This window comes from Sus scrofa, chromosome 6 (assembly GCF_054392235.1).
Source record: "Sus scrofa isolate SSC_HxYL_T2T_F1_AM1 chromosome 6, Sscrofa_HxYL_maternal_Yorkshire_Landrace_v2.0, whole genome shotgun sequence".
In the NCBI taxonomy this organism is placed as follows: Eukaryota; Metazoa; Chordata; class Mammalia; order Artiodactyla; family Suidae; genus Sus; species Sus scrofa.
In genome coordinates, this window is record NC_139388.1 from 150,015,883 (window position 1) to 150,039,843 (window position 23,961).

Sequence of the window (23,961 nt, forward strand, 5' to 3'; positions counted from 1 at the left end):
ACTAGGAACCATGAGGTTGCGGGTTCAGTCCCTGCCCTTGCTCAGTGGGTTAACATTCCAGCGTTGCCGTGAGCTGTGGTGTAGGTTGCAGATGCGGCTTGGATCCCGCGTTGCTGTGGCTCTGGCGTAGGCCGGTGGCTACAGCTCCAATTCAACCCCTAGCCTGGGAACCTCCATACACCGAGGGAGTGGCCCTAGAAAAGGCAAAAAGACAAAAATAAATAATAAATAAATAAATTTGATATGGATTGGTGAAAAAACACTTTGGAAACTCTTAACGCTCTTTACTAGAATAAGGTAGTATCTTTTTAATTTGCAGTAAATTATATAACTTTTCTGAATTTTTATTTCCCCAAATATAAACAAATGATAATACCTATTCTATGTTTCCTATGAATCAGTATGAGAATTTAATACTAATATTACTAATAGGTTAATAATTCATTGTTTCCCCTTCCGTGACATTTATTTGCCACTATGGTTGTTTGTCTTGTAGAGGAAAAAAATCGTTTGTTACTTGTAGGGGTAGGAGTTGTTGGAAGGGTGCGTGTGTAAGTATCCTGAGGATTGCACGTTACAGGCAGAAGCTGAGTAGAGTCTCAGATCTTACTCAGAGGTGCAGTTCTGATGCCTGCCCTCTGTGTGATTTTAAGTGAGTTTGATTGTCTTTTTTGAGCTTCAGTTTTCTAGGTGTTTGGGATAAAAGTACCCATCTCTTTATTGTTGTCAGGATGAAGTAATCCAATGACTGTAAAGTACCTGATTCACTGCTTGGCATCTATGCTTAGTAAATATCAGTTTCTTTCATTAGTGTTTGTGAAGAATGGCCTAATACAAAGAGCAACATGGTGAATCAGTTCTGACCTAGGATGTGGCTTGAGTTTCATTCATTTCTAAAGACCTGGGTTAGGAGTTCCCGTCATGGCGCAGCAGAAACAAATCCAACTAGGAACCATGAGGTTGTGGGTTCGCTACCTGGCCTCGCTTAGTGGGTTAAGGATCCAGCGTTGCCGTGAGCTATGGTGTAGATTGCAAATGCGGATCTGGTGATGCTGTGGCTGTGGTGTAGGCTGGCAGCTGTAGCTCCAATTAGACCCCAGCCTGGGAATTTCCATATGCCGTGGGTGCGGCCCTAAAAAGCAAAAAAATAAATAAAAAATAAAAAAAAAATAAAAACCTGGGTTAAAGAATCATCATGACATGATAAGAGACCCTACTCATGCCTGGATTTTTTTTTTTTTTTTTTTGTCCCCTTCACATAAGAACCTGTTAGTCAAAGTGAAGTCAAAGCTCTTATTTGCATTTTCAATTACCTACAGTTCAAATCTCTTACAGGATAACATAGTGTCTTATAAGAAATGTTAGGTATCTTTTGCCCATTGCAGGTGATTTTTAAAAAACTTCTAAGTGCCTGAGTATGTTGGAATGTTATCGCGTATGGCAGCCTAACAGAGATCAAATCCAACATCTTGAAAATTCTTCCAGTGGAATTTCTTTTTGTTGTTAGGTAGTGCAGCATAGTTCTGGTTAATCAATACTGTTTTGCTGGTAATGTTAGTCAGTAACATCACCTTTGGTACTCTGTCCCTATGTAGTAGTCTTAGTAATGTCTAACTGCTTTCACTTTTTTTTTTTTTTTTGCTTTTTTAGGGCTGAACCAGTAGCATATGGAAGTTCCCAGGCCAGGGGTCCAATTGGAGCTACAGCTGCCAGCCACAGCCACAGCCATGCCAGATCTGAGCTGGGTCTGTGACCTGCACAACTCACAGCAACGCTGGATCCTTAACCCACTGAGCGAGGCCAGGGATCAAACCTACCTCCTCACGGATACGCAGTGGATTTGTTCACTGCTGAGCCACAATAGGAGCTCCTGCTTTCACGTTTTATTGTAACAAATTCTACTTGCCATATCTCCTTAATCTCTGTTTCATGAGAAGGATAGGACGGATAAGTAGTAAACTTGGCCAGTCAGTGTTCAAATTTTTTGCAGAGTTGGGAATAGAATCCAGGTAATCTTCTGTTTCAAATACTGTTTCCATTGAAACATGCTTTTCAGTGTTTGTAAAGCAGACTCCTAAGTTGTGGGCTTAACTTTTTTTTTCCTTAATGTAAAAACCACATTTAAATTGGCACTTATTAGAGTTCACTTTGATTGAAAATGGTGTCAGTCCAGCCTGGGCTGATTGTACGTTGAAGGAAATCACTAATGGAACTGTAATCTTAAAGGAGTCTATGATTAAACTCAGATACATCCAGCTCCCCTCCGCCTTGCCTAGTTTCTTTGCTGTTTTAAGAAAAGTTTAAATAGCTCCCTCTCTGGTATGATTCAATTCCAGGAAGCAGGAGGTTTGCATTGATAGCTTCTCAGGCTCCATTCAAATGTGATACTGTGATTTAAGAAGGCTTCCCACCCCCCCAGTAGGACTCTGTTGAGAGCCTGGCAGTCTCCAATTCCCTTAAGTGCCTTTTTCCAGTGGCCAGTTACTTGGGCTCACCCAAGCCCAAAAAAGTGACAGAGTGAGTGGGGAATGAATAGAGAAGGGTGGTGACAGAACATGCATTCGTATTTTCATCAGAGGCTGGGCTCTGGCCTCTGGCTTTGGCCCAAGTGATGTAGGTTTCCAGATGATGACATCAACATCCGCATAAGCCCAGGCTGGAATTGTAGAATCTGTGATTTTTTTTTTTTTTTTTTTTTGGTCTTTTTGCCTTTTCTAGGGCCGCTCCCGCAGCATATGGAGGTTCCCAGGCTAGGGGTCAAATCGGAGCTGTAGTTGCCGTCTGTGCCAGAGCCACAGCAACGCCAGATCCAAGCTGCGTCTGTGATCTACACCACAGCTCACGCCAGATCCTTAAGCCACTGAGCAAGGCTAAGGATCGAACCTGAAACCTCATAGTTCCTAGTCGGTTTCATTAACCACTGAGCCACAACAGGAACTCCTATCTGTGATTCTTTTTATTTCTTCCATTAAAAAAAAAATATTATGATTTGAATACAGTAAAAGTCCCCCCCCTTTTATAAAATTCTGCAATTTTTGACAAATGCATAGTTACATAACTACTACCACCACATTTAAGGTATAAAACAATTGTATTACCCACCCCCTCCCCAATTTCCCCATATCCCTTTGCATGGAACCGCTCTTCCTTACAAAGATGTGTTTTCTATCCATGTGGTGTCCAGAATGTCATATAATGAATGATACATACTGTTACGTGGTTCTTGGTCTGACTTCTTTCACTTAACATGTTGCATGGGGATTCCGTGTTGCATGTGAGATTCTGTGGGTTGCAGGTATCAGTAGTTTATACCTTTTTACTGCTGAGTAGTAGTCCATTATGGATATATCACAGTTTGTTTATGCATTCGCCAATTGAAAGCCGTTTGGGGAGTTTGGCAGTTTTTAGCTGTTTTGTGTTAGGTTCCAAAAGCATTTGCTAAAAGTTTGTGTGTGAACGTAAGTTTTCATTTCCCTGGGGTAAATACCTAGGAGTGTATGGTATGGCTGTATGGCAAGTGTAACTTTGTTAGAAATTTCCAGACTACTTTTGAAAATGTCTGTACCCTTTGGTTTAAGAGAATGAGAGCTCTGATTATTCTATGTACTGGCCCTTGGTCGAGTCAGTTTGTTTTTGTTTTTCAAATTCTAGCCATTTTAATGGATCTGTAGTAGTACCTCATTATGGTTTTAATTTCCCTAATGATTGATGATAGTGAGCATCCTTGAATGTGCTTTTTTGCCATCTGTAGGTATTCTTGGGTAAAATGGCTATTCAAATATTTTACTCATTTTTTGAAAATTGAGTTTTTAAAAAGTTTTGAGAGTTCCTTATGTATTGCGGATACAAATCCTTTATCACATGTGTGATTTGCAAGTATTTTTTCTCAGTCTTGGCTTGCTTTTCATTTTCTTAATCTCTCTTGAAGACCAAAATTTAAAATTTTTGATGAAATCTATTAGTTTTTTTCTTTTTTTTTTTTAATGCCTTGTGCTTTCAAACATCTAAGACGTCTTATGTGTACCCCGAGGTCACAAAGATTTTCTTTTATATTTTCCTCTAGAAGTTGTAAAGTTTTAGGCTTTGTAATTAGGCATATAGCCTGTTTTTTGGGTATTTTTTATATGTAGTATAAGGTCTGGATAAATGTTTTTTCACTGACTTTTTTTTTAATGAGGATATCCAATTGTTTTAGTAACTTTTACTCAAAGTACTGTCCTCTCTCTGTTGAATTGCCTAATTCTTCATAATACTCTTTTGAGATCCTGTTATTATCACTGTTTTACACATGGGAATGCTGCGGCTTAGAAAGTGTAAGTTCAATGCATTGTGGAGACATGCACTGAGCCTGTTTCTGTGTGCCAGGCATCAGCTCCACACAGACATGGTGCAGTCATTCCCTCATACATTTGCCAAGGTCACACAGCTAGTGAGTCATCTTGCAAGGCTTTTAACCCAGAGTCCAAGTTCTCACCCCTCAATGAATTATCATTGAGTACATGACTGAGAATTATAATGTAATGTAGCTCATATAAACCATATGTGCCTGTCACCACTTTAGATTCTCAGTTATTTGAGGGCAGAAATCACTTATTTACAGTTGTGTCAGGATTTATCAGTGCTTGGTCCATATAGGCCTTCAACCAGTAATAAGAGTAATAAAATACCAGGCAATATTTTTTATGCTTAGTCTTGTGCTAGGCATTGTCCCAAGTACTGCAGAGAGATGCCATGAATATTCCATTTCCTAGAGACCCTGAGAAACTTGACTCACATTGTGTAGCTGGTAAATATTCAATCCATGATTTGCCTTCCAAGTTTTCATTCTTAACCACAGACTAGCAGTAAATGGTGAATAGATGATTGAATTGATTTGATTTCATATCCCTTCAGACTATGTCATCATACTGGTTGCTCTTAAGTCAGCCTCCCTTTGTGTAACACAACCCATTTCACTGTAGCTTCTTAGGCCAAAATTTCTGGGGTGGGCTGTGGTACAGCTCAGAGTCTAGCTAGTTGGTTCCTGAGCAACCTCGGCCCAGCACCTGAATCTACCCCTCCTTCATTTTAAACTCCTTTGCCTGTTTCCTTAGAGAGATGTGTTGCTTCCTGGTACAAAGCTTCTCCTGAGTAATTCCATCCTAGCAGACTCTTTTGGTTCCAGGCTTGTCCTGAAGGAAGGACATGAGCTTTTCCTGTGCTTAGTGGCTCTGTCATTTGGAGAGAGATAACATGTCTTATATTATCAGTTGGTTGCTGCTGCTATAATAGTTACCAGGCTCTTTTTTTTTTTGGTCTTTTGCCTTTTCTAGGACTGCGCCCGTGGCATATGGAGGTTCCCAGGCTAAGGGTCCAATCGGAGCTGTAGCCACTGGCCTACACCACAGCTCACAGCAATGCTGGATCCTCAACCCGCTGAGCAAGGCTAGGGATCGAACCTGCAACCTCATGGTTCCTAGTCAAATTCGTTAACCAGTGAGCCACAGTGGGAACTTCTTACCAGGCTTTTTATAGAGTTAAATAACTGGCATCTTAATAGAATAGCTTGGACTTTTGAATGGGATGTAGGGTGGTTAGCTAGCCCTTGGTTATATTATATATAATTCCTTACAGAATTCTGAGCACTGAAATGGAATACATCAAAAAAAAAAAAAAATCTGTTTTCTGTAATGGGTACTGCCACTAGCTATTTATAGCTCACTTTTCAGGAGCTCAGTTTCCTTGCACTCAGTTTGTTTGTTTGTTTGTTTGTTTGTTTTTTTTGTCTTTTTCCTTTTCTAGGGCCGCTTCCTGCAGCATATGGAGGTTCCCAGGCTAGGGGTCCAATCGGAGCTGTAGCTGCCGGCCTACACCAGAGCCACAGCAACACAGGATCCAAGCCGCGTCTGCAACCTACACCACAGCTCACGGCAACACTGGATCCTTAACCCACTGAGCAAGGCCAGGGACCGAACCCGCCACCTCATGGTTCCTAGTCGGATTCGTTAACCACTGTGCCACGACGGGAACTCCTGCACTCAGTTTTTGAGCTGGAACTGTCTTTCCTAGTTCTGCCTGGTTTTGAGGCGGTCCTGGGAAACTGTGCCATGTGGTTGTTAGGTCTAAAGTTGTTTTGCAGGAGACTGATGATGTTTGAAGGAACTTCTTCCAGGTGTGGGACACATATAAGATACATTATCTTTTTGAAAGTTCTGATGGGAGTCCTCTACCCACCTTTTAAGGTTTTTGGAGAGGCAGAAAAGAAAAAAAGGAGTAGAAATGCTTGAATAGTTTGGACTCAGCCCCATGTTGGGGAATAGTATCAAAGCTGTCGGGAAAGCAAAAAAGAGCTGTTTCTAAATACGTAAGAGAAACCTCTTCCTTTCCAAAACCAAAAACAAACAACAAACAATTAAAAACTAATATTAAATGACAAAAAGGTAGGAAACAAGTTTTTAGGTTTGTATTCTTTTTTTTTTTTTCCGTCTTTTTGCCTATTCTAGGGCCACTCCTGTGGCACATGGAGGTACCCAGGTTAGGGGTCTAATCGGAGCTGTAGCTTCCGGGCTACACCACAGCCACAGCAGCCCCAGATCCAAACCATGTCTGTGACCTACACCACAGCTCACGGCAACACCGGATCCTTAACCCACTGAGCAAGGCCAGGGATTGAACCTGCAACCTCATGGTTCCTAGTCGTTAACCACTGAGCCACAACAGGAACTCCCTTTGTTTTCTTCTTTAACTTTTTTCTAGTGAAGAGTCTTTTGAAAAACATGTATATATAACTGAGAAGGTTGCATTTTGTGTAAAGACCCCAAAAAATGGAGTGGCTGAGTCATACTGATTTCTGGAGATACGAGCAGGTGAAAAAGTCCTGAAGGGGGAGTGTGCCTGGTGTGTTCAAGACTAGTGAGGCCAGTGTGGCTGGAGGGAGCGAAGCCATCGAGGTAATAGGGTGAGGGTGAGGGCAGATCAGGGGCCACTTTTAAGAGATAGGAAGACAGTTGGAGGATTTCGAATAGAGCAGTGGCACGATCTGATTTCATTGTACTAGGATTACTCTGGCTCCTGCGAAGAGACGAGGCCAGAGGGGGAGGGGAAGTGTGAAATGTTTATATTAATAGTAACGGCTTTCATTTATCTAGGAATTATATAGCATTTATAATAACATTAGGCATTTATATGGCATTAACAACAGCAATGCCAAGGCCCTTAATACATTCCCTCGAAAGAGCTTTGAACAGCTAGCACCACACAGAGGTCACAAAGTAGCAATCCAGACTGGCCTGGTAATAAAAGTTGGGGTGGTCTCAGGAACTGAAATCACACAGGGGTGCTTGGGAGATTTCATTGAGGAAAGGATGCTTAGGCCAGGCCTTGGCCAGTGGGTTGGATTTGGGGAGGTGGAAAAGAGAAGGGTGGGTATTCCAGCCTTGGAGTCCTGTGTGAGCAAAAGCAGAAGTGGGGAGTTGAAATTGCAGGTGCTGGTTGGGAGCTGGGGAGTAGGTACCCCGGTGTAGCCAGAGCAGGAGGTATTTCATGGGGGTGATAGAGTCACCCCTTGGAGTACTCGGGGAATTGGTTCCATCACCTGCTGTGGATACCCATATCTGCAGATGCTCAAGTCCCGTAGTCAGCACTCTGTATCTGTGAGTTTCATATCTGCAGGTATGGAGGCCTGACTGCTAGGGGAAAAGAGTAGGTTGGTGCCAGAGTGCAGGGTGCCTTGAATATCTCATAACAAGAAGAGTGAATACCCAACTAGGAAGATATTCTGAGAGTTACTATTCACTGCAGATGGTAGAGGTTAGCTCAAAGCTTGCTTACTCTCAAGACAATGAAGGCCTCTTGGGATAACCAAGACCAGAAAGGCCTTGCTATGCTTAGGACTCCTTGATTTTCCGGGTGAATGGGTGTGTAGCCATGGAGATGGAGAGAAGCAACAATGGCCAAAACCCCTTTCTCATTTTTGCTTCTTGGCAGTATTAGCCCCTGGTATGTCCCTGGTGTGCCTTAGCATTTTGGCTTTTTCCCCTCTTGGATGTCCTTTGTATGCTAATTAACCTTTTGAAAATAATCCGTTGTCCTATTGAGTCTATAATTTAGTCATAATTTAACATATATGTATAATGTTGTTAGAGAAATAAATTATATCATTTAATTCTCACTTCCATCCTGTGCATAATCACCGTTTCACAGGCAGAAACCAAGGTTCTGAGCGGGTAAGTAACTTGCCCCACATCACAGAGTTTTGTAAATGTCAGAGTCCACAGTTCAGTGCTTTTTGTTCACCCCTGTGTCACCTGTTCCCGTTTGGAAGATCAAGAGGCAGCGTAGCTCTGCTTTATTTGGCTGGTGAAAAAAAGATGAGAAAAGGGTCCCCGGCAGCTGCTGTGTGGGGAGTGAAAATGGGGTGTCCTGGTCACTCTAGGCAGAATGTACTCAGGGGCCCTGTTTCCGTTATTTGGCAGAAATTAGGTGTATTTGGAGTTCCTGTCGTGGCACAGTGGTTAACGAATCCGATTAGGAACCATGAGGTTGTGGGTTTGATTCCTGGCCTCGCTCAGTGGGTTAAGGATCTGGCGTTGCCGTGAGCTGTGGTGTGGGTTGCAGACGCGGCTCCGATCCTGCGTTGCTGTGGCTCTGGTGTAGGCTGGTAGCTACAGCTCCGATTGGACCCCTAGCCTGGGAACCTCCATATGCTGCAGAAAGCAGCCCGAGAAATTGCAAAAAGACAAAAAAAAAAAAAAAAAAAAAAAAAAAGGAAATTACGTGTGTATTAGAAATAGCAGTAGAAGTCACACTGTCTTGGTTCGTAGGTTCTGTGTGGGTTGACATGTTTTAACATTTGGAATAGAGAAGGCGGGGGTCCAATCTAAGAGGCACACCTCCCTGGCTGCACATGGGAACGAACGTGTCCACTGCAGGGGAGATGAAGACAGCCTGTTCCTTGGGACTCTCGTCCTTGGCCATGGAGCTGCCATATTGAAGGCACCTTTAGTTTATGTTTGTAGGATGGACATCTGATCGTCCGAAGCTGGTAAATACGTCCAAGGCCGTGTCGGTCTTGGAGAGGTAGGCGGTATTTGCGTGGCTTTGGAAGATCAGGATGGACCGGAGCGGGGAAGGGGCCCTGTTCAGCCCTGACAGACCCCAGTCTGCAGGGCACTGTCGATTTGTCTCTTCTATTTCTCTCCTGGCTCTCTCTACCACAGCAAGTCTCAGTGAATGAGTAGGTGGTAGCACTAGAACCTGAATACGAGGCGGATGGAGAATTGCTTAAGATTTTTATTTTTATTTTTATTTTTTCCTGCTGTACAGCATGGGGATCAAGTTACTCTTACATGTATACATTTTTTCCCCCACCCTTTGTTCTGTTGCAATATGAGTATCTAGACATAGTTTTCAATGCTACTCAGCAGAATCTCCTTGTAAATCTATTCTAAGTTGTATCTGATAACCCTGAGCTCCTGATCCCTCCCACTCCCTCCCTCTCCCATCGGGCAGCCACAAGTCTATTCTCCATGTCCATGATTTTCTTTTTTGTGGAGATGTTCATTTGTGCTGGATATTAGATTCCAGTTATAAGTGATATCGTATGGTATTTGTCTTTGTCTTTCTGACTTATTTCACTCAGTACGAGACTCTCTAGTTCCATCCATGTTGCTGCAAATGGCATTATGTCATTCTTTTTTATGGCTGAGTAGTATTCCATTGTGTATATATACCACATCTTCTGAATCCAATCCTTTGTTGATGGACATGTGGGTTGTTTCCATGTCCTGGCTATTGTGAATACTGCTGCAGTGAACATGCAGGTGCATGTGTCTCTTTTAAATAGAGTTTTGTCTGAATATATGCCCAAGAGTGGGATTGTGGGGTCATGTGGAAGGGCTATGTATAGATTTCTTTTTCTTTTTTTTTTGTCTTTTTGCCTTTTCTTGGGCCGCTCCTGCGGCATATGGAGGTTCCCAGGCTAGGGGTTGAATCACAGCTATAGCCACTGGCCTACACCAGAGCCACAGCAGCACAGGATCCGAGCCGCATCTGCAACCTACACCACAGCTCACGGCAACGCCGGATCGTTAACCCACTGAGCAAGGGCAGGGATCGAACCTGCAACCTCATGGTTCCCAGTCAGATTCTTTAACCACTGCACCACCACGGGAACTCCTATGTATAGATTTCTAAGGTATCTCCAAACTGTTCTCCATAGTGGCTGTACCAGTTTACATTCCCACCAACAGTGCAGGAGGGTTCCCTTTTCTCCACAACCCCTCCAGCACTTGTTATTTGTGGACTTATTAATGATGGCCATTCTGACTGGTGTGAGGTGGTATCTCGTGGTAGTTTAGATTTGCATTTCTCTCATAATCAGTGATGTTGAGCATTTTTTCATGTGTTTGCTGGCCATCTGTATATCTTCCCTGGAAAACAGTCTATTCAGGTCTTTTGCCCATTTTTCCATTGGTTGATTGGCTTTTTTTGCTGTTGAGTTGTATAGGTTGCTTACTTATTCTGGAGATTAAGCCCTTGTCTGTTGCATCATTTGAAACTATTTTCTCCCATTCTGTAAGTTGTCTTTTTGTTTTCTTTTTTGTTTCCTTTGCTGTACAAAAGCTTTTCAGTTTGATTAGGTCCCATTGGTTTATTTTTGCTCTAGTTTCTATTACTTTGGGAGACTGACCTGAGAAAATATTCATGATGTTGATGTCAGAGAATGTTTTGCCTATATTCTCTTCCAGGAGTTTGATGGTGTCTTGTCTTATATTTAAGTCTTTAGCCATTTTGAGTTTATTTTTGTGCATGGTGTGAGGGTGTGTTCTAGTTTCATTGCTTTGCATGCAGCTGTCCAGGTTTCCCAGCAATGCTTGCTGAATAGACTTTCTTTTTCCCATTTTATGTTCTTGCCTCCCTTGTCAAAGATTAATTGACCATAGGTGGTCAGGGTTTATTTCCGGATTCTCTATTCTGTTCCATTGGTCTCTCTGTCTGTTTTGATACCAGGTCCACACTGTTTTGATGGCTGTGGCTTTGTAATATTTCTTGAAGTCTGGGAAAGTTATGCCCCCTGCTTGGTTTTTGTTTCTCAGGATTGCTTTGGCAATTCTGGGTCTTTTGTTGTTCCATATAAATTTTTGGATTGTTTGTTCTAGTACTGTGAAAAATGTCATGGGCAATTTGATAGGGATTGCATCAAATCTGTAGGTTGCTTTGGGTAGTATGGCCATTTTTACAATGTTGATTTTTTCCAATCCATGAACATGGAATATCTTTCCATTTCTTTACATCTTCTTAAATTTCTTTGATTAAAGTTTTATAGTTCTCAGCATATAAGTCCTTTGCCTCCTTGGTCAGGTGTATTCCGAGGTATTTGATTTTTTGAGGTGCAATTTTAAAAGGTATTGTATTTTTGTATTCCTTTTCTAATATTTCATTGCTGGTATACAGAAATGCGACTGACTTCTGAATGTTAATCTTATATCCTGCTACTCTGCTGAATTTATTAATCAGTTCAGGTAGTTTTGGGGTTGAGTCCTTAGGGTTTTCTATGTATATAGTATCATGTCATCTGCATACAGTGACAGTTTTATCTCTTCTCTTCCTATATGGATGCCTTTTATTTCTTTTGTTTGTTTAATTGCTGTGGCTAGGACTTCCAAAACTATGTTGAAGAGCAGTGGTGAGAGTGGGCATCCCTGTCTTGTTCCAGATTTGAGTGAGAAGGCTTTCAGTTTTTCCCCATTGAGGATTATATTTGCTGTGGGTTTTTCATAAATGGCTTTGATTATGTTCAGGCATGTTCCCTCTATACCCACTTTGGTGAGGGTCTTGATCATGAATGGATGTTGGACTTTGTCATATGCTTTTTGTGCATCTATTGAGATGGTCATATGATTTTTGACTTTTCTTTTGTTAATGTGGTGTATGATGCTGATTGATTTGCGTATGTTGAACCATCCTTGTGAACCTGGGATGAACCCAACCTGCTCATGGTGTATGATCTTTTTGATATGTTGTTGGATTTGGTTGGCTAAGATTTTGTTGCGAATTTTTGCATCTATATTCATCAATGATATTGGGCGATAATTTTCTTTTTTGGTGGTATCTCTGTCTGGTTTTGGAATGAGGGTGATGGTGGCATCATAGAATGTCTTTGGGAGTATTCCTTCTTCTTCAACCTTTTGAAAGAGTTTAAGGAGGATGGGCACCAGATCCTCTTTATATATTTGATAGAATTCTCCTGTGAAGCCATCTGGTCCTGGACTTTTATTTGTAGGGAGTGTTTTTATGACTTCTTCAATTTCATTTCTAGTGATCGGTCTGTTCAGTTGGTCTGTTTCTACTTGATTCAGTTTTGGCAGGCTGTAAGATTCTAGAAAATTGTCCATTTCTTCCAGATTGTCAAATTTGTTGGCATATAGTTGTTCATAGTATTCTCTTATGGTTTTTTGTATTTCTGCAGTATCCGTTGTGATTTCTCCTTTTTCATTTATAATTTTGTGTATTTGAGTTCTTTCTCTCCTCTTCTTAGTGAGTCTAGCCAGGGGTTTGTCATTTTTGTTTACCTTTTCAAAGAACCAGCTCTTAGTTTTATTAATTTTCTCTATTGTTTTTTGAATCTCTATTTTATAGATTTCTTCTTTGATCTTTATAATTTCCTTCCTTCTGCTGACTTTAGGTCTTTTTTGTTCTTCTTTTTCTTTTTTTTTTTTTTTTTTTTGGTCTTTTTTCTTTTTTTTGTTGTTGTTGTTGTTGTTGCTATTTCTTGGGCCGCTCCTGCGGCATATGGAGGTTCCCAGGCTAGGGGTTGAATCGGAGCTGTAGCCACTGGCCTACGCCAGAGCCACAGCAACGTGGGATCCGAGCCGCGTCTGCAACCTACACCACAGCTCACGGCAACGCTGGATCGTTAACCCACTGAGCAAGGGCAGGGACCGAACCCGCAACCTCATGGTTCCTAGTCGGATTCGTTAACCACTGCGCCACGACGGGAACTCCTGTTCTTCTTTTTCTAATTCGTTTAGGTGGAGGGTTAAGTTGTCAATTTGGGATCTTTCTTCTCTTTTGAGAAAGGCCTGTATCACTATAAATTTCCCTCTGAGCACTGCTTTTGCAGCATCCCATAGATTTTGAGAGGTTGTGTCTTCATTATCATTTGTTTCAAGGTATTTTTTAATTTCCTTCTTGATTTCCTCATTGACCCATTGGTTTTTTAGTAGCATGTTGTTTAGTCTCCATGTAGTAGGTTTTTTCTCATTTCTTTTCCCGTGGCTGATTTCTGGTTTCATGGCATTGTGGTCAGAGAAGATACTTGAAATAATTTCTATGCTCTTAAATTTGTTGAGGTTAGCTTTGTGTCCCAATATGTGGTCAATTCTTGAGACTGTTCCATGTGCACTTGAGAAGAATGTATATTCTGATTTTTTTTGGATGTAGTGTCCTGAAGATATCAATTAAGTCTAACTTTTCTATTGTTTCCTTTAGGATCTCTGTTGCTTTATTGGTTTTCTGTCTAGAGGATCTATCCATTGGTGTGAGTGGGGTATTAAAGTCTCCTACTATGATTGTATTCCCATCATTTTCTCCCTTTATGTCTGTTAATATTTGTTTACGTATCTGGGTGCTCCTATATTTGGGGCATATATGTTGACGATAGTAACATCTTCTCCTTGGATGGATCCTTTAATCATTAAGTAGTGTCATTCTTTGTCTTTCTTTATGTCTTTTGTTTTAAAGTCTATTTTGTCTGATATGAGTATGGCAACTCCTGCTTTCCTGTCATTTCTGTTGGCATGAAATATTTTTTCCCACTCTTTCACTTTCAATCTACATGTATCCTTTGTCCTAAGGTGAGTTTCTTGTAGGCAGCATAAGATTTTTAAAAAATGAATATTTAGGATGCTTGCCTGTATCAATACCAATGCCAAAGTGTTGGAGGTCATCAACTTTAATGTGGACATTTATGGAGCCAATTAATTAGTGAGAAGTTCTTTGAAGGAACAGAAGATTTCTTTTTTTTTTTTTTTTTCTTTTTTTCCCTGCCTTTTCTAGGGCCACTCCCGCGGCATATGGAGGTTCCCAGGCTAGGGGTCGAATCAGAGCTGTAGCCAACCGGCCTGCGCCAGAGCCACAGCAACGTGGGATCCGAGCCGCGTCTGCGACCTACACCACAGCTCATGGCAGCAATGCCGGATCCTTAACCCAGTGAGTGAGGCCAGGGATCAAACCTCCAACCTCATGGTTCCTAGTTGGATTCGTTAACCGCTGCGCCATTACGGGAACCCCAGAACAGAAGATCTTGATTCAGAACCATTTAGTAGTGATGTGTAATTTTCCTCCCAAATTAGAGCTTTTCCCTTTCTTTTCTCCATCCACCTCATCCCCTCCTCCCAGTTTCTCCACATTCTCAAAGGTGCTAGGAAGCAATTGATATTCTTACAGAGCATTAACGCGTCACTGCTTGGCACGTAGTATCCTTGTTGATGAATATTTACTTCTCTTCAGGTGATTCAGGAATGGCCATTTCTGAAAACGTAAATATTTGATAATAATCAAGTCAAGAATGAACATGAGGTGAAAGCCTTTTATTATTGCCTCATGTTAGAACTTGCTAAAATCTGAACAGTCTGTGTTCTTTAATAAATTCCAGAGTTAACCAAAACATCTGCAGGGAGCGTTGTCCTTTTGCTCAGGTTATTTAAACAACTCTGTGGCAACAGTATGTTCTTTTCTTGCATCGGGATGAATGTCCTTCCTCCACCACTCTGCCTTTGTTTTTTTTTGGTTTTTTTTTTTTTTTTTGTCTTTTGTCTTTTTTTTTTTTTGTTGTTGTTGTTGTTGTTGCTATTTCTTGGGCCGCTCCCACGGCATATGGAGGTTCCCAGGCTAGGGGTTGAATCGGAGCTGTAGCCACCGGCCTACGCCAGAGCCACAGCAACACGGGATCCGAGCCGCGTCTGCAACCTACACCACAGCTCCTGGCAACGCCAGATCGTTAACCCACTGAGCAAGGGCAGGGACCGAACCCGCAACCTCATGGTTCCTAGTCAGATTCGTTAACCACTGCGCCACGACGGGAACTCCACTCTGCCTTTGTTAACAGGGCATCTTGCTTCTGGTGTGTGAGTATCGGAGCTGACCTGGAAGGGTGAGGGGAAAAGGGAATAAATATTTCCTGGTTGCTTACTCTATGCCAGGATTAGAGCATGGTTCTTTTTTTTTTTTTTTTTTTTTTTTTTTCCTTTTGTCTTTTTAGGGCCACACCTGTGGCATATGGAGGTTCCCAGGCTAGGGGTCCAATTGGAGCTGTAGCCACCAGCCTATGCCAGAGCCACAGCAACGCCAGATCCGAGCCGCATCTGCAACCAACACCACAGCTCACGGCAACGCCAGATCCTTAACCCACTGAGCAAGGCCAGGGATCAAACCCGCAACCTCATGGTTCCTAGTCGGATTCGTTTCCTCTGTGCCACTACGGGAACTCCTAGAGCATGGTTCTTTTTTTTTTTTTTTTTTTCCCCTTTAAATGGTTTTTATTTTTTCTATTATAGCTGATTTACAGCATTCTGTTAATTTCCTGCTATATAGCAAAGTGACCCAGTTACACATACATATCTACCTTCTTTTCCTTACGTTATCCTCCATCATGCTCCTTCCCAGTGCTATGCAGCAGAATCTCATTGCTTATGCACTCCAAATGCAAGAGTTTGCATCTATTAACCCCAGATTCCCAGTCCATCCCACTCCCTCCCTCTCCCCCTCCTTGGTTCTTTATATATATCTCAATCCTCAAACAAGCCTAGATAGATCGTATTGTTTTATTAATACAGAAATAGAATCCCAGAGAAATTAATAACAGCACAGAGCTAGCAGTATATTCAGGATTTGAACCAAGGGTTCATGTTTTTTTTCGCTACACTAACAGGGGTGTAGGGCCCAGGATCCCCATCAGGAGGAAGTCCAGAGTGAATTCCAGGGCATTCTTTGTCGTCTGCTCTCCTACACTGCCCCATTATTTCTGTTTAGGTGGAATCGGCTGAATATGAACATAGCAGAATGTCTTGACAGGAAAAAAATAGAGCATTATGATATTTTAGGTTGTCGGGGGAGGGGGGATGCAGAGGAGGGTGGGTGAAAGGTGGAGCAGCCAGTCTCCTTTTTGGCGGGGCGGGTGGGTTGGGAAGCAAAGGGCAATGGACTGTCATGTACGTGTACCTGCGAACCTCAAAGAATGTTTCGTTTTGGCCGGGAAAGTGGCCGTAAGCCATCTGTCTCCTTGGGTCCTAGCCCAGCTACCAAGGAGCTCATCTCCTTGATGCACTAGCAAAACGGGAGAAGCTTCTCTAAGCATCAGAGAAATCAGATTCTAAAAGAAAAAAAAAGAGGGAAAAAAAATGCGGAAGAAAGGTACCAGATGAAGGGAAAGACAAAGCTTTCAACATCTGCTCAAAGATGAGGTCATGAGGCTCCCGCCTTTGAATGGAGCCATTGCACATACTCCGTTCCGCACTTATTATTTTCTTACTAATACATTTTTTGTTGAAGTATCGTTATTGTACACTATTATATGTTACAGGTGTACATTATAGTGTTGCACAAGTTCGGCAGTTATTTGTTGTGCTGCCGCAAAGTGCCAAGCCTGTGCAGGGCACTCTCAAGAGCCTTGGGAAGTGGGGAGGCTGAAGGGAACACGATAAGGATCCGGAGAACAGCAGCCAGAGGGAGGAAGCCCATTCAGTGGAGAAAATCAGACTGACTTGGGTTTTCTTCTGGTCCCCCGTGAGGATGCTCTGGGACCCTAAGCACGTTCACGTAGGACTTCTGGGACCCAGTTTCTTCATCTGTAAAATGAGCACCTTGCAGGGGTATTGCATGTGAAATGCCTGACACGTGGTAGACATCAATAAATGGTTGCAATTTTTGTTTTTTGTTTTTTGTTTTTTGTTTTTTTTTTTTTTGCTTTTTAGGGCCCCACACGTGGCAAATGGAGGTTCCCAGGCTAGGGGTCTAATCAGAGCTGTAGCTGCTGGCCTATGCCACAGCCTCAGCAATGCCAGATCCAAGCCTCATCTGTGACCTACCCCATAGCTCACAGCAACGCGGGATCCTTAACCCACTGAGCGAGGCCAGGGATCAAACCTGCAACCTCACAGTTCCTAGACGGATTCATTTCCACCGCACCACGACGGGAACTCCCAGTGGTCGCAATTTGATGATTAAGTGCCCTGACTTAATCATCATTTGATGATCCTGCTTCCTTACTTGCAGGAGGCGGGCTTCTCTTTCCTTCCTGGAGCTGCCCTGGAACTGGGATGCCCAAGTCCAGAGGAGACTAGAACTGATATCAGATGAGCAGCAGGTGTATGAGTCAGGTGGTCAGGTAGAAGGTGGAGGCCAGACCTGGGCAGGGACATCTGAAAGCAGAGTACGGACCAGGCTGCCAGCTGGGGACCCCAGGGAGTCCTGGGTGGCAGGCTTGGTGGGAGGGCTGCGGGCAGTTCAGCGTGTCAGCTCTCTGAGCCCCTCCAGCTTTCTTTGTTTAAAACTTGGGGGCAGGAGGCTGCTGCAGCCCAGGTGGGCTTGAAGACCCCACATGAGAGTAGAAAAGAGTAATCACTGTCCCCAAAGGCGAACCCTCCTGGTGGTCGGTGTGATTTGACAAGTGTGAGGGGAAGCAACAAGCGACTCAGAGGCTGAGGGCGCAGATGGTGCGGTTTTCATTGTGAATTGACTCTAGGTGCAGAGAAGCGAGCTCTGTGAATCTCCCCACATCTCTGTATTCACCTACGGATGGAGACAGTTTTTTATTTGTATGAAAAAATAATAGTTCTTTGTCTTGGATGATTAGTTTTGAAAACATAGAAAATACAAATAGAAAAGAGATTACCTATAGCCTCACTGTCCACAGTAATCATTGTTAATATATTCCTGTTTTGTTCCTTCCAGACTTATTTCTATTCTGATGTTCATTTATTTTGTAGGGCCGCACCCGAGGCATATGGAGGTTCCCAGGCTAGGGGTTGAATCAGAGCTTCAGCTGCCGGCCTAGGATCCCCGACCCACTGAGTGAGGCCAGGGATCGAACCCACATCCTCCTGGATACCAGTCAGATTTGTTTCCGCTGTGCCACAACGGGAACTCCTGATGTATACTGACGTACATGTTTATGTTCATTTCAATAAAATGGGATCGGGCAAGTCTTTAATGTCTTGTGAGGTTATTTTTTCATTTTAGATGTCATTGCCGGTTTTCATTTTATATCATTTCGATGGATGCCTGGTATACTGTTATGAATTTATGTGATTCCCTACTGAAGGACATTTATCCTTTAGCTAATTTTCTGCAGTTATAAATTTTGTGGTAAATACTTTGTCTACAAGTCTCTGAAGATATATACAGTTCATTCATGAAGTAGATTGCTAGATCAAAGGACAAGCAGAATTGTAAGGTGTTTATTTCAGCAAATTATCTTCCAGGAAAGTTGTATAAAATTGGCACTCCTGGAGTTCCCGTCGTGGCTCAGTGGGTAACGAACCTGACTGGTAACCATGAGGTTGTGGGTTTGATCCCTAGCCTCGCCCAGTGGGTTAAGGATCCGGCATTGCCGTGAGCTGTAGTGTAGGTCACAGACGCGGCTCGGATCCCGCGTTGCTGTGGCTGTGGTGTAGGCCAGCGGCTGTAGCTCCGATTAGACCCCTAGTCTGGGAACCTCCATGTGCCATGGGTGGGGCCCTAAAAAAAGACAAAAGACCAAAAAAAAAAAAAAATTGGTCCTCCTGCTGGCAAGTATGTACAAACATTCATTTTCCTAAAGCATCAACAACAGTGTATACCACGCTGCAGCAATGTCTCTAGTTTGGGTGATGAAATTGTAGTATGTTTTAATTTTATGTGCTATTGAGGTATAAAGGCAGCTCCCACCCTTGCCCTGGTCTCCGTTATATCTGCCCTTCCTTCCTTCCTCCCTGATGGCGGTTTTCTCTTTTGCAGTATTGCTGGGAGCCTGGTGTATTCCTATATCACTTTCTCTGAGGAGCAGCTGAGCAAACAGTCGGAGGCCAGTAACAAGCTGGACAATAAGGGGAAAGGAGCAGTATGACCTGAGGATTGCTTCAGCCACCTCGGCCAAGTTTATGATCAGCTCGGGACGCTGGCATTTCCTACACAGATACGGAGGGGTCTTGGTTACGGAGGACATACCGTTTCTTTGCACTTGTACAATCCGAGGATTGATTGCTGCCTTTTTAAATCTTTTGAGAGAAACTTACAACTGATTCTTTTAAATATGCCATTCGAATTAATTTATATCAGACTGGAAAACGTACTGGGCTTTTTAATTTATTTTTCTTCGATGCTGACGGTGAAACATCCATGTTTTGAAAATAGTTTATTCCATAGCTTGATCATCCAGGTGTCCCTGGGAGCTGCAGATAGAAAGCGCTCCAGCCGGAGCCTCATCAGTCGCACCATTGCTGCGTCTGGAGGCAGCTTCGCATTCCTCTTGCTGGAAACGCAGCTGAGTATCTGACTTCCTCTGCTTTGAATTTTCTTTCTGAGCGATTGCATTTTCTTCATAAAGATATCATCACTGCTCTCGCCAGAGATGACACCTTTGGCACTAAAGAAACAGGTGCGGCTTTGCTGTGTATGAGTTTGCACATTGGCTTCCCTGAGAACTCACGGGATGAGCAGTGTATGTTCCTTGAAAATATCCTGTTCCCTCTTTGTGGGGTGGGGTGGGGATGATGAAGGGATGGAGGAAGTAGGCCTTTTTTACTCTTTTATTCATCTGAGTCACTCATTCAACTAAAGCGTATTGAGTATGTGATACGTGCCAGGCATTGTGCTCCGTGCTGGGGGTAGGATATTGTTGGAGTAGATGCCTGATCTTGCTTCCGCTGTAGTGACCAAGGGTGACACCGAGAATTTAGCTCTGTTGGTTTATTCAGAAGACGTGATGACGAGGAACAAGTCATGGAAACTTTTCAGCTCTCAGAAAGCGCAGGTCTGGGAATGGGTTTAAAAGCCTCTGTCTTCAGCCCAGAGCGATGTGAAACTGAATCCTACACTGTAGCTCAAATGCACGGGGAAAGCTGCCGTCGTAAACCTCGCAGCTCAGCCTTTCTTCTCCGGGAAAAACAGCAAGCAGGTGAGCACCATCTCTTTCGCCACGCTTCCTGCCTCTGGGTTTGGTTGCTCCTCTTTTTCCTCCTCTTGGAATCCACGCGGCTCTGTCTTCCATTTCTGAATACCTTGGTTTGAGAGGAAAGGCAGTTGAGATTTTCTGCCTTGTGGAGGCTCGGACTTTGGCAGCAGCAGTGTCAGAACCAGCACCTTCCCTTCTGCTTAAACGGAGCAGCATCCCTCTTTCTTGTGGACCCTCCCACCTCCGTCCCACATCTCTCGGTCACTTCCTACACATCCTCCCTCCTCTCGGGAGCTGGGCTGCCTCCTGCGAGAGCAGCTGTGGGTGGACGTTGCCTGAGTTGCCTCTCTGGGTGAGTCGGGTGTGTTAACTCACACACAGTAGTGTGACTTGGCTTAAGACACCTGTTGACTTTGGAGGTGGCGTGTTTTCTCAGGCAGCTGTGCAGTCAGTGTGCAAGAGGTTGGGTACTTCCATTTCATTAGGTTCGCAGTTTACTGGGCGTTGTTGACCTAAGCAGTTCATGTTTTGATGCCTCAACGGGAGACCCAGAAGGTTTTGATTTCTTTCTGTTTTTGAAAAAGGATCGTGTTGCCGTCGTTTTCATATTCGTATATTTCCCTGACTTTAGTTTGTCGGCATCAAAGCTTGGCCCTTGGTGCTGGGTCCTTAGAAGTAGCCTCATGGTTGGCTCCTAAGTTTCAGGCTCCCTGTAACTTGGTTTCCAGTATTTTGTGAGCGGAGAAAATTCAAGCCGGGAGAAAAGGATACTCTGTGCAAGACATTTTATGGTGTCTAATTGTCCCTATTTTTATTGATACGAAAGCAAGACTCAGAGAAAGTGAGGTGACTTGATGATAAGTCAAAATTCCTGTTTTTTTCCCCGAAACCATGCTGCCATTGACAACTGCTCTTCTTCTCTGAGGGAGTGAGAAAATGGGGGTGCCAGCCGAGCTAGCTCGAGTCTTTCAAGGAGGCGCTGGTTGATTGAATATGGAGTCGAAGAGGAACAGGCTTTGCAGATCAGGGGGAGTCACTCCACAGGCGAGAGCTTTTATCTCCCTTTCAGGCTGGCCTCAGGTGACAGGCACTTCTGGCTATGAACTTTACTTGCCACCGCCGGATTTTGCCGGGGGACAGTGAAAAGCTGCCATGAGAGCTGACTTGAGCAGTTCTGTTCCTCCTTCCATCAGCCACATGAAGGAGGACGCTTTGATGTTAGAAGTAGTTTGTGCGGTAGAATTTCTCAGCATGAAAGGCCTTCGGTTGCGTTTAGAGGTGTTGGGCCAGAACCCCATCAGGGGTTGAGCTTCTTCTTGGGGCTCAGGTTCCCTTGAAGATCTGCCATCTCTCCGGGGTTATTTGAGGAAATCATGTGTGGTTATAGCTTCCCTAAATGAACATGACCTCAGGGCCCCTGGCCTGTGCTGAACTTTCTGACCGACTCGAAGCAGTAGAGCAGTGTAAGCTTTGTCCTTGTCCCTGTTGATTCCTTGGTGGCTGCTTCACCAGCTACCAGCATTTGAAGATAAGAGGAAGAAGCCTGGGGAAGGGGGAGATTGAATAGACTGGCCGGCTGCTTTTTTTTGGCTGTGCTCATGGTATGCACCAGTTCCTGGGCCAGGGCTCAAACCTAAGCCATGGCAGCGACAATGCCGAAACTCCCAGCCAACCATGTTGAAGTCGATTTGCAGCCTTGATTATAGAACATGAAAAGATTTACCTGGTATTCCAGCATCTTATAAGACAAGCATTCTTTGGCCTGTTAGCTACCACCTGGGAGACAAAGAGACCATATAGAGTTAAATCCTTCATTTGCCCTTGGAGACAGAGGAGCTGTGGTGAGAATCCTGAAAGCCGCATTCTGTGACCACTGGCTCCTCTTCTTGAGTCAGGCACAGCAAAGCCCTCTTTGGCCAGTCTGTTTTCCAGTCCGTGCCAGATTACTTTGAATAACCCTGGTCGGCCAGGCGACACATGGCCCAATGGCCCATGATTTTTTAAATTCCTTTCTATGGCTGTTGCTTCTTTGAGTCAGTCCTTAGCAGGATCCAACGTGCCTTGTAGGTTAAGAAAGAAAAGTATGTTTGCAGGCTTTCTGAGGTCCTTATGTACCAGGAATGCGTGGAAAGCTCACATCAGTGATACTGATGTAGGGTCTTCCCGGAAAGAACAGGAGAGTTTCACTTTGGATCCGTCTGGAATAGTGCCCGGGATTTGGGGCGGGCCTGCCTTTGCTTTTGTTATTATGGTTTTGATTAGGGAGCGAAGATTGTTTTATGCTAGGCATTATGCTAAGCTCTGGGGCAGCTGAGATGACGAGGACATGGATCTTGTTCTCCAGGAATGTGTAATTCTTTAGCCAGACTCTAGTTGAGAAAAAGAAGCAGATTTATGAGTTAAAGCTACCTGCGCAGTTGTCAGCGTCGCTGCCGAGGGGTGTCTCCCCCACAGAGCTGAATGAAGCACTTTTTTAGTCTAAGGGGGGATTCACACTAGTCCTCTAGCCCTGAGTGCCAGGCTGTTAGAATTGTGCCCATAGTCTGGTCCCTCCTGCCTCTCCTGCACGTATCCTGCCTCCCCAGGGCTGTGTCATGTTGGTTCTTCCTATGAACAGGGCTGTAATTGATTTGTCCTTCCCTGGGGGGAGAATAATAACATTCAGAATAAATGAGACAACAGATGCAAACTACTCAGCACAATGCCTAGTACATATTAGGCACTCAGCAAATGTCACTGTCCTTTATTTCATGGTGAGACTAGAGGCAAAGAGTAAGACTCTTATTAATTTGCGCTCCTTCAATGCTAGAGGCCCGGGCAGTGTAAATTACCTTTTAAAATGCGACCCTCTATTTTGTTGCTTCTCGAATGCATTTTAAATAACAGTTTCTGTTCACGGTCTTTTTAAAAATACCTACTTGATATAATCATGGGTGACTCTTGTGTGGTGCAGGTGCCTCCACCTGTTTTAAAAAAAAAAAAAGTATTTGCATATTTTGATACATTTCAAAAAAGAAAAATTATTTTCTATCTTAGAGGAAGACAATGACACTTCAGAAGGGTGATTCAGTTATAGGTTTCCGTTGGCCACCCTAAAGGAGCCCCTGGGTCGGTCAGACATTCGCTCTCCCCTTCTCCCGATTAAATGCATTAACTTCGTGCTGGCTTGAGTCCAGCTTCATCTCAGTCGCTGGCCTTTGTGAACCTCTGGCGCCATCACTGTTCTCTAAACCCATCTCCTGCTTCTTCTTCGTACCATGCCCCTTCATCGTGGAATGAGGAGATACTCTACGGTGGGTCTTCTTTTTAAGCTTTCTTTTTTGAAAATACTTTTTTAAAGGAAATCTACTGGTTAGATTTTTGTCTCACAAAAAATGTTTTTAGAGATTATTTTGTTCATAAATGTTTCTTTCTCATGCTGATGATCAACTGATTTTTTTTTGTCTACAAACGTTGGCCTATCACAGTATTTTTTCAATATAGATTCTATTTACCAAATGACCATTTTAGTGTTTTTAAAAGGTACTGAGGATTGCGATATGTAAATCAGGTGACATAAATATGAAAATTATGTGCCTAAATATTTTTGTAAAGATATCCAATAAATAACTTTTTCTTCAACACGTGTATTAAAATTTCTAAGTGCCTACAGAGACGGTCAAGAGCCATACGTCTGTCCGAATTTAAGAGGATGGCATCCAGATTTGTGGATTGAGACCCAGTAATAATACATTTACCATTGTGGTAGTATGATTTTTAATAGGAATATATATTTGGTCTTTGTTCCTGGTACATAGCTCCTAAACCCTTGTAATTTTTTGCACATGCGT

General features: G+C 43.3%; 1 protein-coding gene across 5 annotated transcripts in view; it reads left to right on the plus strand.

Annotated features, from left to right (window-relative positions):
- SLC35D1 (solute carrier family 35 member D1) overlaps positions 1 to 23,752 on the plus strand; it is a 64,796-nt gene extending 41,044 nt beyond the window's left edge. For 4 of the 5 annotated variants that reach the window (XR_014808042.1, XM_021096493.2, XM_084964755.1 and 1 more), the window contains one exon: positions 18,976 to 23,752. Coding sequence is in view for 3 of the 5 variants with exons in the window: in XM_021096493.2 (XP_020952152.1) it covers positions 18,976 to 19,084 (109 nt within the window). In the remaining 2 variants the exon portion in view is untranslated. Of the gene's footprint in view, positions 1 to 17,184; positions 18,019 to 18,975 lie in introns of those variants that run through there. The other variant, XR_014808041.1, reaches the window with a different exon arrangement.
- Positions 23,753 to 23,961: the final 209 nt, after the last annotated feature.